At 37.7% G+C, this 13733-nt stretch overlaps 2 protein-coding genes across 2 annotated transcripts in view; both read right to left on the reverse strand.

The window, feature by feature from the left end:
• Positions 1 to 3292: 3292 nt before the first annotated feature.
• LOC107594320 (B-cell receptor CD22-like) lies at positions 3293 to 8697 on the reverse strand. The gene is made up of 10 exons (XM_016284332.1): positions 8643 to 8697; positions 8306 to 8430; positions 6342 to 6624; positions 5857 to 6204; positions 5295 to 5546; positions 4621 to 4884; positions 4465 to 4546; positions 4274 to 4334; positions 3853 to 4109; positions 3293 to 3705 (listed from the first exon to the last, which is right to left on the reverse strand). The coding sequence occupies exons 1-10, from the start codon at positions 8695 to 8697 to the stop codon at positions 3672 to 3674; spliced, it is 1761 nt and encodes a 586-aa protein (XP_016139818.1). The 3' UTR covers positions 3293 to 3671.
• Positions 8698 to 10640: 1943 nt separating this feature from the next.
• Positions 10641 to 13733, reverse strand: part of LOC107594321 (B-cell receptor CD22-like) — a 7779-nt gene continuing 4686 nt past the window's right edge. Inside the window, exons 5-10 of the mRNA XM_016284335.1 lie at positions 13280 to 13341; positions 12707 to 12958; positions 12038 to 12301; positions 11873 to 11963; positions 11699 to 11736; positions 10641 to 10714 (exon numbers count right to left, since the gene is read on the reverse strand). Coding sequence (XP_016139821.1) covers positions 10641 to 10714; positions 11699 to 11736; positions 11873 to 11963; positions 12038 to 12301; positions 12707 to 12958; positions 13280 to 13341 — 781 coding nt within the window. The remainder of the gene's footprint in view (positions 10715 to 11698; positions 11737 to 11872; positions 11964 to 12037; positions 12302 to 12706; positions 12959 to 13279; positions 13342 to 13733) is intronic.

Genomic DNA, 13733 nt, shown 5'->3' on the forward strand with positions numbered 1-13733 from the left:
ACACTGGATGGCATCAGTTTGCTGTCAGGGATTTGTAATATCGTTTTGCGCCTCATCCAGTATATAAAATATCACTGATTATAATGAACTCTATTGGCTTTTGCTCACACCTGCACTAGACGCGGTCGACTTAAAGTCAACAGGACTTTTAATCTTCTTACATTGCCCAGCTGACCTGCTACCAAATCATATTCATCATAATATGAATTATCTACATGTATGAATCAATTTAGTCTCTCCTGAACTTATTTACCAAGCTTAAAGTGTAGCGTCCTCAAGCCCTGTGAAATAAAGGTCCTGTTTGATATAGCATGGTATAGAACTGACCCACCCACAAACATTTTGTCCCAAAAGCTATCCGTTTCTTCTCTTTCACACCAGTGCATTTCACAAACTCTTAATCAAATAAAACTCTCATACCTTGTTTACAGTAGCTTTCTTCACTAGTAGTCAAAGTATAAATGGTAAGTTTGAAGACTAAACAGACATGTTAAGCTGGGGGTTATAAAGGATAACATTTCCTGTTTCTATGCAAATAAGTCTCAACTTTCATGATAAAAAAAAACTTGTTCACACATCAGGGCTTCCGTTTTACACTGTACATTCCTTAACCATGGGTTAATGTTCTTATGTGCATATTTGCAGTGTCAGTGTCATTGTGAGTGCGTCGCTTGCCTGGGCTTGCTGCTTTCAAGGATCTGTGCAGCGCGACTGACCTGGCCCTATGTGCTCCAAAAACAGCACTACACGATATTTTTGTCGGTCACTGTTTGACTCCTAAAATCTTGTCCTGTCGTGGACAAGAAACATGTCAGACTACACGTTGCTTCCCGACCATTCATCGCGTGCCATCTTTAACGACGTGCGTGATGTCATCGAGAAGGCGGAAATAGCGACTGACTTCCGAAAACAAGAGTGTAAACATTGCTGAAGCGCTCCTGCTATAGTTCGCCAGCATTTTTCTTTCTTTGTTCTGTCATGGTAGTCCCTTGATGAAACATCATACAGGCAGGAGTACTGTTGCCACAACTCCATCAACCTTTCCTCCATCTCATAATTCCACCTAGCAACACCATCATCTCTCTTTCGTGTTGCCATGTTTGAAACCGGTGTATGAAAGAGCTTCTGTGCTGATATTAGTCAACGTCACCAATGTGACAGAACTCGTCGTGGACGACGGGGAAAAAAATGAAACTTGCTAGTCTTTCTGTCATGATGTCGTGAAGCATCGCAGACGGGGAATCGGTTGTCGTCCACTATGACACACTATACGTGCTGAAACGATGGAATCTTGCGTCCTGATGCCCATTGTCGATTACGAATCCCCACGACACCCTACGTCAAGCAAATCGTGGCAAAATCGGACTAAAATCGTGTAGTCTGAACCTTATCAGCAGCGCACGAGAAGCGATGACGATGTAAGAATATTTTGTTTACATCAAAACCGAAACCAAGCCGTTCACACAGAACGCATATTTCACACAGTTTCTAGATGGACATCTACATTACTGTTGCACTTGCGTCTCGCACAAAAGAGCCGCACATTTAGAAAGCCATGTAAAATTAATGCAAGTTTAACTTTGAAAAAAACATATATCGAGACTATGGCGGGTTTTTCTCCATCCCACTGCATCTCATGTTTTTAATTGAAAAATGTACTCTGTGTGATTGGCTTTCCGCCCTTTGTATTAAACTATGCATACATACATGATGCTGTTTTGTTTATAGTTGTTTAAGCAACTTAATTATAATTGGTTTATAAACATTATTTTAAACATTTTGCACTTTTTTTCGCATAGTCATGTTATCTTATGCTTTGAATGATGCGCCCTCTTGTGACCTCAGGAGAGAAGCCAAAAGCTTTTCTTCAGCTTAACTGAAATTATGCATTTTAAATTCAAATATAATTCGAATTTTGATAATATTTAAGTACAAATTTCGAATTTAGTTTTTCAGCCATTTTGACAGCCCTACTTCACTGCAGCGCAGAAGTCGTTGCAAGCTATGCACCACTTCCTGTCCAAACGCTCCAGCTCAATGGCTGTTTCAAGTCTCCAGAAGGCTCTGCCGACTCAACAGCCTGCAAATCCTGCTCCGTCACCTGCTCCGCCTCAGTCCAAGCCAGAGCTTGAGCTCCAGCAGCGTCCTCAGACTGCCAAGCACTATCCCTTCCACAAGTGCTAGGGCCCCCACCCCAAAGTGACGCTGGACCCTGAGCTGCAGAAGGCATCCTGATGCCATCTGTTCATACAGCTACACAAACATTAACAAATCAGTCCCCCCCCCCCCCAAGCGTGGTAAATGCAATGCTCGTTCCCATTAATTCAGGGAACCAAGGTTACAGAGCGTTTTCCATCGCCGTTTGATATTTTTCTCATAAAATGCAGACTCTTCACAAGCAGCAGTATAACACTAGCCCGATTCCGTGGGGAAACCACAGACTTGGCAACACTGGGTCTGTGTCAGAATGTCTTTTTTTTTTTTTTTGGTCTGTTTGATTCCACACTGCCAGTTTACTCAATGGTATTTCAACACCCCGGTTTGCCAGTTGGTGGAAAACACAGCGTATTGCAGCCATGGAAGCCAGCAAACGAACTGGGTCAGAGATTGCAGATTCTACCCAGCCTAAAAAGTCTCAGCATCAATCTAAAAACGCTCCATGAGCAGAGGCATATTACAACACTTATGGTTACAGGTGATTGACTATGTGAACATCACAAACCACATCAAAACTCCCAATAACAAAAGTCAGATATCTGAAAAAATGTAGTAAGAGCAGGTAGCTGGAAATTATTATAACTTGTCTTTAGGCTATTTATAGGCAAATACACCAAAGAAGTAACTGGTTTAGATATTGGCATTGTTTTGTTAACCTAGTTCTGACAGCTCTAAAATATCAATAATTATTATAGACTTACCATAGTGATTTAAGGCTAGGTAGAACAATTTGAAAGATATTTTTATGATGTACTTGCTCATTATTTAAATTTTGTTAATTTCAAACACAGTGTAGCTCTAAATTTAACAAAATCATTGCAAAAGATTACACTCTAAAAAAAATGCTGGGTTGTTTCAACCCAACTTTGGGTCAAATATGGACTAACCCAACTTTTGGTTTAAAAATGTAATGTGAAAATTTAACCCAACGGTTGGGTTAGTCCATATTTGACCCAAAGTTGGGTTGAAACAACCCAGCATTTTTTAGAGTGTACAGTATTTATTACAGTAAAGAAAATCATGAAAAATACAATATTTGGGCACATTACAGTAATGAGAATTTGGTGTAAAATTAGCTAAATTGTCATGATGCCATAATGAAAATAAAGACTTTCTGACAATGTTCACAAACTCACACAGGGTGAACAGAGAAAATATCTGTTCTACATTGACTGTACAAAGTGAGAGCTAAAAGGACTTTGACTATTACAGGAATGAGTGGCGTTCGTGTGTGAGTGTAGAGGGAAGGCAGTGAGTGTGCTTGAGATAATCAAGATCGTAACAAACGAGCAGAATTTAAACTGAAAGCCATTTATGTCTAAACAGTAGAACAGTCCCAAAGATGAGTAAATGGGTGAATTCAAGAAGAGAGGGATCTGGAACATGACCTGGGATGGACTCAAAACCAGGTCTCCCATGAGCATCAATAGGACGCGGCTCCAACCACACGTTCTTCATTTCACTGAGCTGTAGATCACATCCTCAGCTCTGGGGAGAAATTAAATGAATATGTTAATGTAGCACTTCAGAAAGTCCCACCAGGAGGTGACAATTCATCATCTCAACCCAAAACAATGAGAGCTCTGATTAAGCATTGAATATGTTTCATTTGGGTTCAGATGAATCATTTCTCACCTGTTGGCATCAGATGGATGTTGCATCTCAATGGTCTCTTCAGTCTTGTTCATGTCTTTGTTCTTGAAGTGATGGACACTGGCATACTGAACCTCTTCAACATCTCCAGAGTCTTTTTCTGTTTGTTCTCTCCCAGAGCGTTTGGGTTTCTTCGCTTTAATGTTGGAATACAGATCATCCCTCTGATTGGCTGATACTACTGAATACACTGGAACGTCATTGGTCAGAGCCGTTTCTGCTGATCTGGCAACCTGATCCTCCTGCTGTTTTAAAAAATAACATAATCTCACAGATATCAGCAGATCAGTCTGAAACATCATGTCAAATATTTGTCAAGCATCAGCACATGATCTTGTTAAGTCTTAATTTTTATAGTTAAATATACTGTCTATATCATGATCCTGCTGATCCTGAAACTTGCCTGATTTTGGCTGACTACTTCAGTTCCACCGTCTCTCCTCTTCTTCCTGGAAAAAAAAACGCTTTGTTTAAAAAGTACTGAACAGTAATTTATTGCAAGTAGCATTTAATATTTTGCAATAAGTTTAGGAAATTCTGCATTTGTGATAACTTGTGAAATTACTTTGTAATGCAGGAACTCACTTAATAAACACAATGATGATGATGATGAAGATCAATCCTCCACATCCCACCACAATCCCAGTAACTGTTTGCAGAGCAGCTCTCTGAACCTCTGAAACAAGATGTTCATGAAGATCTGTTCACACTAGAAACAGATAAAACTGAAAGAGAGTTTATAGTGAATACCTTTAACAGAGACTGAAACAGACTCTGATCTCTGAGATCCATGTTTATTCTGAGCCTCACAATAGTAGCGTCCACTGTGACTGGAGTTAAAGCTGGAGATGCTGAAACTCTGTCCAGATCCAACAGCTGAGCTTTGATTCTCCTTAAACCAGCTGAAGTTCAGAGCAGGAGGGTTTGAGTCACTGCTGCAGCTCAGAGTCACTGAATCTCCCTCCACTATTTCACCAGATCCATTTATGGACACTGAGACGTTCCTTGGAGGATCTAGATGAAATATATTTAAATGATGACAATAATTATGTTATTTATCTCATGGCCTTCCCTTATCATTGTTCACATTTACTGAAGTGTCTCTGCAAGCTGAAACTGAAAGAGATTTTATTTGAGTGATGATCAGAAAGGTTCAAATCTACATCTGAAAAGATGAACAGTAAATCAAACAATATTACATGTACTGATTTATCAACCCATGATTCATAAAGAGGGTCTCTAAACACAGATTCATAAATCACATTCATTTGACATATTATTAGTCTAATAAACAAAAATGTCATGCAGTCTGTATGATTGCAGCCTGGATGAATTTATCAAACAAATCTGAATTAAATTCAAAAAATCTCTGAAAATAATCTGTGAAATATTTCACTAATGTTAATGAATCAGTTTGTACTCACATTCTACTTTAAGATAAACAGGTGGAGAGATCAGATGTTCATATCCTGAAACAGCACATCTATAGTTTCCTTCATCAGCACGACTGACTGACTGCAGCTGAAGCTGATTCACGTTCACGGTTCCTGTAGTTAATCTCTGTGTGTTTCTGTACCAGATGAATGTTGTTTGTTCAGGCAGAGAGCAGCTGCTTTTACATCTCAGAGTGACTGAATCTCTCTCTTTCACACTCTGCTGTGTCTCCACCTGCAGGTCTGACAGAACAACAACACTAATTCACCATTAGATTAATAAGAACAAAAAAACAATTGAAACTGTAAGGCAATGAAACTAGTTAAGAATGAAGCATTTATGTTTATGCATTTGGCAGATGCTTTTATTCCAAAGTGACATTGATTCAAGGTAAATATTCTATCAGCATGTATTTCCTGGGAACTGAACCCATAACTTTGGCATTACTTGCGCCATGATCTACTGTTTGAGCTACAGGAATAACAGGTGACAGCTGCATAATGTGTGTTTGTGTGTGTCTGTGCTGTATTTCTGAGAGTTCACGAACTCTACCTGTGACGTCCAGCTGAGCTCCAGGAACCCCCGTCCATTTTCCAGTATCAATGTTTGTAATGAATCTGCAGTAGTAGATGTGTTTATCAGCTTCTGTTACATCTGTCAAAGTGATATTGTGATTGTCTTCGTTTTCTCTGACACACTGAACTCGTCCTCTGTTTTCTGGAACTAAACACAGGGGCGGTAGATCTCCATCAGTTACAGCAGGTTTGGTCCAGAAGACTGTTTTAATCTTATGATCACGAGGATATTTTAAAGCACAGGACATTTTCACTGTTGATCCCTTTAATGCACAAACATATGAAGGGCTGTAATTCACTCCCCAATCCTGCTGACCATCAACAGCTGAAACACGAAACACAGATATGAGAAATATTATTAGGCTTTCAAACACATGAATCTTTCATTTCTATTAGATTTCAGCTGATGTCGAACTTTGTGTGAAATATTTCACTAATGTTAATGAATCAGTTTGTACTCACATTCTACTTTAAGATAAACAGGTGGAGAGATCAGATGTTCATATCCTGAAACAGCACATCTATAGTTTCCTGCATCAGCACGTCTGACTGACTGCAGCTGAAGCTGATTCACGTCCACGGTTCCTGTAGTTAATCTCTGAGTGTTTCTGTACCAGATGAATGTTGTTTGTTGAGGCAGAGAGCAGCTGCTTTTACATCTCAGAGTGACTGAATCTCTCTCTTTCACACTCTGCTGTGTCTCCACCTGCAGGTCTGACAGAACAACAGCAACAACTCTATTTCTCTATTTCTCTATTTCACCATCATCTTACAGTGATAGTTCACACAAAAACAAAACTGCTGTTATTCTAAAGCCATGTGTCCTCCTTTCTTTTTCAGAACACATTGTTAAAAAATGTCCTGCTTGAGATTATCCGTTTAATAGCAGTTCAATTCGTGTTTACATGTATCATACTTTTCATAACACAAAATCATTTCAAAGCTTTACAGCCGATGCATGCTTCAATGAAACAATGTCTTTGCAGCCAAATAAATAATCTAGCATTACTTCCTTTAATCTCTTCCTTTATTTTCTTTTAATCACGTGACTGTCAAGACAAAAACTAATCTCTTCTGGCAACAACATAATACCGTATAACAATAATTTACAGCTCTAACATAATGCAAGTCATGTTCAGTTAAACAGATGAAATGTAATGTGAATGGTGACCTTCTTCAGGCTTTAAAAACAGGATGCAAAAGCATTCAAAAACACTCATGCAACTCATATTTTATATTCCAAGTGGATTCTCTAAATGGTGCGCACTTGTTCAATGACAAAAACTGCTGTGAGGTCAAGATGTTTTTGATAAATAAGAAATTGCATTTTGGTTTGCTACTTTTTTCTTTATGAACCCAATCACACATCTTCAGAACACTTGGAATGCAAGTCAAAAGTCACATTATTTTAAGGCAGTTTGCAACTTTTGTTAAAGCATTAAGAAGGTCACAATTTATAGTCATTATATGAACAACCAAGCAGGACATTTTATGACATTTCTCTTTTTGTGTTCAGAAAAAGAAAGAATGTCATTCAACAGATGCAGTTACATAATAAAGTGCTTGATGTGTGTGTTTGTATGTGTCTCAGGGGCGCAACTGCACATTTGCCGAGGGGTATGCAAGATCAGTGTCGGCGTCCCCCTTTATTCTAGCAGCCTCTAACCCTAACTCATGCAGAAAACTTTCTGCAAGTCAATGACCAAAAGCCCATTACTAGCTTGTGCATGGAAGGATACAAACTCATTATGAAGTATGAAGTAGCAAGAGTTTTCAACTCATTGAATCTACTTGAATTACACAAACGGCCTGTTTTTGAATTTACAACGGCAATTTTCAGTGAAAAGTGGCTAGTGGCTAGTGGCAATAGAGACTCAGAAATGAACTGATATTAATCACTTTGCCCTCTTAGGCAGTTGTGGAGCCAGGATGTTTTCATAGGGATAGACAGGAAGGGGCAGCAACCAGTCTGGGGTGGCACAGAAATCTTCATTATTTCAATATAGAAATGGATTTTACTATAAAGTACTGGACTGTTTTAGTGCCTAAAACACAACTGAATACAATTAATTTGTACTTAATTGTAATTGAGATAGTTGTGAATTACAACGAGTAATACTGAGTGAATGATAATTTTTGTTTTATTTTTTGAGCGTCTGGAAAGTCTCCCGTTTGTTGTGGTCGCAAAGAGATACGGCCGTTCCGCATTTTAATACGTTTTTGCATTGTACACGTAATTTATACATATACATTTATAAATTTTTTAACTCATTGAAATGCAAAAAAAATTTTTGCATTCATTATTTTTAATAACTAAGCTTTTGATTATTTATAACTTTTTATTAAAGAAGATTTTCACAGAATGATTTTGGCAAAATGGTGCCCCCCTATGTGTGGCGCCCCTATGCACTGCATATACTGCATACCCCGTTTTTGCGCCACTGACATTGTGTCTGTGGGAAAGCACAGGACATTTTCACTGTTGATCCCTTTAATGCACAAACATATGAAGGGCTGTAATTCACTCCCCAATCCTGCTGACCATCAACAGCTGAAACACGAAACACAGATATAAGAAAATGAGGTGGTGTTTCAGGTGTTTTGAACCAGTGCACAAAAAGTATCTTTCATTTTAACCATTTTTATTTGTTAGCTGACAGCAAAACACTCATGTCACTATAAAAGCTACAAAGTGTGAAGAGCTCGATCAGCTTTTCAAAGAGTGTTAAAGTGTGTGTATAGTGACTGTAGCTGAAGACTCACCCGCAGTCATGATCACCAAGATCAGAGGAAGTGATGTTATGAGTGATGTCGCCATAGTGATTTCTGCAATCATAAAACTGACAAGTATGACATTATGAGCATCATCTATATATACTGTATATAAACATATAAACATCTTAAAGACATTTTTATAACGTCTATTTGACATCTGCTTGGAAACGTCCAATAGACATATTGCAGATGAGCAAACACTCTAAAATATACGTCTTGCAGATGTAAATGCAGATGTCAAATAGCCGTCTGCGTGATGTACGTGTGTTATCAGGGTATGGATCTACAACATGTATCTTCAACTCATCAGCACATTTTTACAAATATCAGCTGTAGCCCTACAGAATTATTTTACCTAATGTTAAATAATGGTAACAATGGTCTTACCGCGCTGCAGTGTCAATGTCTCAGTGTCAACGCCCAAATGACAAAAATATCAGCAGCTTAATGTGTCAGTGGAAGTTTTCACACTTAAACCTGCAGTTAAACAACTTCCTGCATATGTGTGACGCCATCTCAACTACGCAAGAACAACTAGAAAAGTCTCCAGATCCAAACAAATAAGCTTTAGAATTCACTATTGTTAAATCTTTGTGAGAGTATATGTGAAACGTGGTTGCTTTGTAAAGATACTCATCATGACTGCAGGAGCGTCAAGATTTTTTTCATATATGAAGGTTTACAGCTTTTAGATTCAAGATCCTCTTTCTGACACAAACTCTATGTTTCACTTATGAAGCAACGATGCTACGCAACCACATTTACACAATCAGAAACATGAGCAAATACATGGTGTTTAAGTGCAGTGCCAGTTTCTGACAAGCACAAGCACTTGCACACCAGACTGACAGCAGATAGTATTAATGTCACGCTTGAGGCAAGGAAGAGGGGAGGATCTAAATGCAGCACAATTTATTAACAAAAATGATAAAAGAATCCAAACAAAGCAAAAACAAGGCAGAGAAATCCAGATAAAGCAAAAAGCACACAACAGTTCACATAAGCAAAACAACGACCGGCAAACAAAGACTGAAACACAGGGGTATAAATACACAGAGTAACAAGACTAATGGGGGGAACTAAACACAGGAAGACAGAACATAGGAACAATACTTCAAAATAAGAGTTAATAAAACACAAGACAGGGGAACGTGTAACAATTAATGCTCTTTAAAATCACTAACAGATCTATTGAATAACTCCCAAAAACATGAGAACTGGGATTCATTGCTCAAATCTTTTCTGCACTTCTTTTCACTTTTCTGTCATCCGGTGGTCAAAAAGATGAAGCACATTTTACTGCCAGTTACAGAAGTTAGTTTAGGAGCAATAAAAGTTATCAAAGTAATCGTTGTAGTTTTTACAGTGTGCACTTACCTGTACTTACAGTGTACTTGCTTCAGAAAGTACTGGAAGATATAAGGAAAGTACGTGGGTTAGGTTTAGGGTTAGGGTTAGGATTAGGGTTAGGGTTAGGGGAAGGATCAGCGATAGTACCCAGTTATTGTAATTACTATAACAAGTACATAGTATGTACATTTATTTTATCTGTTTTTTATATCATTCATTCGATGAGATCAGAAACAAAGAGGTGACAGCAAATATTACACAAGCATATACTTCTGAATCTTCATATAAAATGAGATTTCAAACTTCAAAAGCATATCGCCATAACACTTTGCAAGGTGAGTAAATGACCAAATGATGTAAATGAGGTTATTTTGTGCTAAAAATTCAAAATACTGGAGGTGAATCTGAATCCCTGTGACTTAAGATTGAATATCAGCTGTTTGAAACTCAATTATAAACTGATTGCATAAAAATGATATTACAAATGTATTCTCACATGAAGTAGCAAGAGTTTTCAACTCATTGAATCTACTTGAATTACACAGACGGCCTGTTTTTGAATTTACAACGGCAATTTTCAGAGAAAAGTGGCTAGTGGCTAGTGGCAATAGAGACTCAGAAATGAACTGATATTAATCACTTTGCCCTCTTAGGCAGTTGTGGAGCCAGGATGTTTTCATAGGGGTAGACAGGAAGGGGCAGCAACCAGTCTGGGGTGGCACAGAAATCTTCATTATTTCAATATAGAAATGGATTTTACTATAAAGTACTGGACTGTTTTAGTGCCTAAAACACAACTGAATACAATTAATTTGTACTTAATTGTAATTGAGATAGTTGTGAATTACAACGAGTAATACTGAGTGAATGATAATTTTTGTTTTATTTTTGTATTTCCTAGGCTCCAGTTATTTTAATAAAAGGGCTCACTATAGCTTTATTGCTCAGTAAGCTTGGTTCTGGGTCTTAACACCACCTAAATCTTGTTCTCCATCATTGCATAGGGCTCAAATCTTTTCTGCACTTCTTTTCACTTTTCTGTCATCCGGTGGTCAAAAAGATGAAGCACATTTTACTGCCAGTTACAGAAGTTAGTTTAGGAGCAATAAAAGTTATCAAAGCAATCGTTGTAGTTTTTACAGTGTGCACTTACCTGTACTTACAGTGTACTTGCTTCAGAAAGTACTGGAAGATATAAGGAAATTACATGGGTTAGGGTTAGGTTTAGGGGTAGGTTTGGAGATAGTACATAGTTATTACCCAGTTATTGTAATTACTATAGCAAGTACATAGTATGTACATTTATTTTATCTGTTTATTATATAATTCATTCGATGAGATCAGAAACAAAGAGGTGACAGCAAATATTACACAAACATATACTTCTGAATCTTCGTATAAAATGAGATTTCAAACTTCAAAAGCATATCGCCATAACACTTTGCAAGGTGAGTAAATGACCAAATGATGTAAATGAGGTTATTTTATTTTGTCAAAATACTGGAGGTGAATCTGAATCCCTGTGACTTAAGATTGAATATCAGCTGTTTGAAACTCAATTATAAACTGATTGCATAAAAATGATATTACAACTGTATTCTCACACAAACTTTAGCAATACTCAGCACGTGTCTGTCACTAAGACACACCATCTACAGAAGAGGATGTGTAACAACATCTACAGTGTTTCTTACAGTGCAACATCTTTAGGATTTCCTCAAACATCACGTATCTAAAATACATCAAATAAATAAAAAATACTAAAAGGCAAAAAAAAGTCAATTTTCTCTAGATGTGCGATAAAGTTTGCAGATGTTTTAAATTTACTGAAAAGACTTACATTTAGTGTCCAGACAAACTTAACTCACCTTATAAACACAATGATGATGATGATGAAGATCAGTCCTCCACATCCCGCCACAATCCCAGTAACTGTTTGCAGAGCAGCTCTCTGAACCCCTGAAACAAGATGTTCATGAAGATTATTTCACACTAGAGACAGATAAAACTGAAAGAGAGTTTATAGTGAATACCTTTAACAGAGACTGAAACAGACTCTGATCTCTTAGATCCATGTTGATTCTGAGCCTCACAATAGTAGCATCCACTGTGACTGGAGTTAAAGCTGGAGATGCTGAAACTCTGTCCAGATCCAACAGCTGAGCTTTGATTCTCCTTAAACCAGCTGAAGTTCAGAGCAGGAGGGTTTGCATCACTGCTGCAGCTCAGAGTAACTGAATCTCCCTCCACTATTTCAGCAGATCCAGTTATGGACACTGAGACGCTCCTGGGAGGATCTAGATATATTTAATTGATGACAATAATTACATTATTTATCTCATGACCTTCCCTTATCATTGTTAACATTTACTGAAGTGTCTCTGCAAGCTGAAACTGAAAGAGATTTTATTTGAGTGATGATCAGAAAGGTTCAAATCTACATCTGAAAAGATGAACAGTAAATCAAACAATATTACATGTACTGATTTATCAACCCATGATTCATAAAGAGGGTCTCTAAACACAGATTCATAAATCACATTCATTTGACATATTATTAGTCTAATAAACAAAAATGTCATGCAGTCTGTATGATTGCAGCCTGGATGAATTTATCAAACAAATCTGAATTAAATTCAAAAAATCTCTGAAAATAATCTGTGAAATATTTCACTAATGTTAATGAATCAGTTTGTACTCACATTCTACTTTAAGATAAACAGGTGGAGAGATCAGATGTTCATATTCTGAAACAGCACATCTATAGTTTCCTTCATCAGCACGTCTGACTGACTGCAGCTGAAGCTGATTCACGTTCACGGTTCCTGTAGTTAATCTCTGAGTGTTTCTGTACCAGATGAATGTTGTTTGTTCAGGCAGAGAGCAGCTGCTTTTACATCTCAGAGTGACTGAATCTCTCTCTTTCACACTCTGCTGTGTCTCCACCTGCAGGTCTGACAGAACAACAACACTGATTCACCATTAGATTAATAAGAACATAATTGAATATTAAATCAATTGAAACTGTAAGGCAATGAAACTAGTTAAGAATGAAGCATTTAATGTTTATGCATTTGGCAGATGCTTTTATTCCAAAGTGACATTGATTCAAGGTAAATATTCTATCAGCATGTATTTCCTGGGAACTGAACCCATAACTTTGGCATTACTTGCGCCGTGATCTACTGTTTGAGCTACAGGAATAACATGTGACAGCTGCATAATGTGTGTTTGTGTGTGTCTGTGCTGTATTTCTGAGAGTTCACGAACTCTACCTGTGACGTCCAGCTGAGCTCCAGGAATCCCCATCCATTTTCCAGTCTCAACGTTTGTAGTGAATCTGCAGTAGTAGATGTGTTTATCAGCTTCTGTTACATCTGTCAAAGTGATATTGTGAGTGTCTTCATTTTCTCTGACACACTGAACTCGTCCTCTGTTTTCTGGAACTAAACACAGGTAGACAGAACATAGGAACAATACTTCAAAATAAGAGTCAATAAAACACAAGACAGGGGAACGTGTAACAATTAATGCTCTTCAAAATCACTAACAGATCTATTGAATAACTCCCAAAAACATGAGAACTGGGATTCATTGCTCAAATCTTTTCTGCACTTCTTTTCACTTTTCTGTCATCCGGTGGTCAAAAAGATGAAGCACATTTTACTGCCAGTTACAGAAGTTAGTTTAGGAGCAATAAAAGTTATCAAAGCAATCGTTGTAGTTTTT

Source organism: Sinocyclocheilus grahami, unplaced genomic scaffold (assembly GCF_001515645.1).
Source record: "Sinocyclocheilus grahami isolate Dianchi unplaced genomic scaffold, SAMN03320097.WGS_v1.1 scaffold181.1, whole genome shotgun sequence".
Classification (NCBI taxonomy): domain Eukaryota; kingdom Metazoa; phylum Chordata; class Actinopteri; order Cypriniformes; family Cyprinidae; genus Sinocyclocheilus; species Sinocyclocheilus grahami.